The 2,091-nt window shown below is 42.7% G+C and overlaps 1 protein-coding gene across 1 annotated transcript; it reads right to left on the bottom strand.

Moving 5' to 3' along the window:
• Positions 1-394: 394 nt before the first annotated feature.
• On the bottom strand, positions 395-1,327 carry LOC115643552 (olfactory receptor 6F1-like). The gene has a single exon (XM_030547580.1). It carries the CDS (start codon positions 1,325-1,327, stop codon positions 395-397), a length of 933 nt encoding a protein of 310 aa, XP_030403440.1.
• Between the last annotated feature and the right edge of the window lie 764 nt (positions 1,328-2,091).

The following is a 2,091-nucleotide window of genomic DNA, read 5'->3' as shown; positions in this document are numbered from 1 at the left end:
CATACAATCCTTCTATCGTGTAGTTCGAACAAAACATCCCCATCCATTATTCTGTCATCCCATCCTTTTCTTTACAAGCAGTCTGTGTGTTCCTCTACCACCCTGTTAGCAATTTGTTTATGCAGTGACTTAAGAGATCATTGTGTTCCAGTAGCATCTTCTCAGATCAGGAATGTGCTTATTTGATTAGCTGATATTCTGACAGCCTACTTCAGTTGGTATTGTTACCCATGATTGGGGCCCCAGCAAAGCCTACAATATCCAGTGAGAGCTGGGAACCTAACTCTCTCAGGCGTAATGTAATTAACAACGGTTCTATCCATACAGATACTGGTAAGTGACACTCAAACCTAACAGCTTGGAATTTCTATTAAACTTAGGGTCTTTGACCACTTTACATGCTCCTAACTATCTTTCCCAAGGCTTCCTTCACCTCTTTGTTTCTTAGAGTATAAATAAAAGGGTTTAGTAGTGGAGTGACCATAGTGTTAAAGATGTTGATAGTTTTATTCAAATCCAAAGATTTCTGTGCAGAAGGCTTGACATAAAGAAAAATACAAGAGCCGTACCAGATAGTCACAACAGTGAGGTGGGCTGAGCAAGTGGAAAAGGCTTTTTTCTGGCCTTGGGCTGAAAAGATTCTCAAGATGGTGGAGATAATGAAAATGTAGGAGACCAGGGTTATTGTGCATGAGACCATGACAACAATGAATGAGTCGATGAAAGTTGCCAGCTCAATGAGGTGCGTCTTGGCACAGGAAAGCGCAATCCATGAATCTATGTCACAAATGATATGATTGATGACATTATGGCCACAGAAAGACAATCTGGATATTAGAGCTGCCAGCACAGAGACAGCCAGGAACTCACACAGCCAAGAGAGGAGTGCCAGCTGAGCACAGAAGGTGCTGTTCATGAGGGAGCTGTAGTGCAATGGGTGGCATATGGCCAGATAGCGGTCATAGGCCATGACGGCCAGGAGGAAACATTCTGTGGCACCCATGGAGAGGAGAAAAAACAACTGCAAGAGGCAGACAGTGAAAGAAATAGTTTTGCTTGTGTCCAACATGACACCAATGGCCTTGGGAACACATGCTGTGGTGTACCAGATCTCAAGGAAGGAGAGATTGCAGAGGAAGAAGTACATGGGGGTGTGGAGGCGTGAGTGCGTCCTCACTAGGGCTATGATGGACATGTTCCCTAGAATCGTTAAGATGTACATCACAGAAAACAGCACAGCAAGAGCCACCCGGAAATACCAAGTGCCAGAAAAGCCCAGGAGGATGAACTCCTGCACATTGGTTTGATTTCTTTCTGTCCCAGCCATGACGTCCACCTGTCAAGATATGAGAGATAGTAAGACATTTAAACATTCTGAATACACATGTGGATGTGCAATAGTGCAGGCCCCAGAAACCTAGTACTAAGAGAAGAGAAGACAAAATGGGTGCTACTCAACACCCTCCTTTCTTATGCATCTTTCTACCTCCACAATAGAGATGAGATTGCCACTCTTCATTTCTCTGAGGCCCGTGAGGAGGCAGTGCCGTGGCTTACCCTAAAGTATCTTTTCTCTCTTGATGTTGTAGCCTATTCACCCCACTCCTCCCTTCGAGAAAGCCTCAGGATTTAGCCCATTCTCTTCATGCTGAACCTTGGAAGATAACTTTCAGCTCTGATCAGGAGTCCGGAGCAAGAATGCACAGATCTCATTGAAAGTTGATATGATTTCCACTCCTAAATAAGTGATAGTCTTCTGACTGTCAATGGGACTTGTGTTACTTAGGAGTAGAGCTGGTCAAAAAAATTCTACAAAACATTATGTTTCCCTTTGAAAAACACCAGTTTATTAAAACTGTAATATTTCACAGAAACAGACTAAGTTAGCTCAAAAATCTCATCAGGCTGGTGTCTCAGGTACAGACTGAAGTCTCTGATTAAAAAAAAAACCCTGAGAAAAATCAGTTTTCTAGCCCAGTGGTTAGGGAACTTCTGTGGGATGTAGAAGACCCAATTTGAGTCTCATTTTTATTCCATATTGAAAAGAAAACAAAGTGTAAAGTTGTGACATTTTTCACAAAAGAGTATTCT

Source organism: Gopherus evgoodei, unplaced genomic scaffold, assembly GCF_007399415.2.
Source record: "Gopherus evgoodei ecotype Sinaloan lineage unplaced genomic scaffold, rGopEvg1_v1.p scaffold_62_arrow_ctg1, whole genome shotgun sequence".
Taxonomy (NCBI): domain Eukaryota; kingdom Metazoa; phylum Chordata; order Testudines; family Testudinidae; genus Gopherus; species Gopherus evgoodei.
This window is presented reverse-complemented; position numbering and strand designations above follow the sequence as displayed.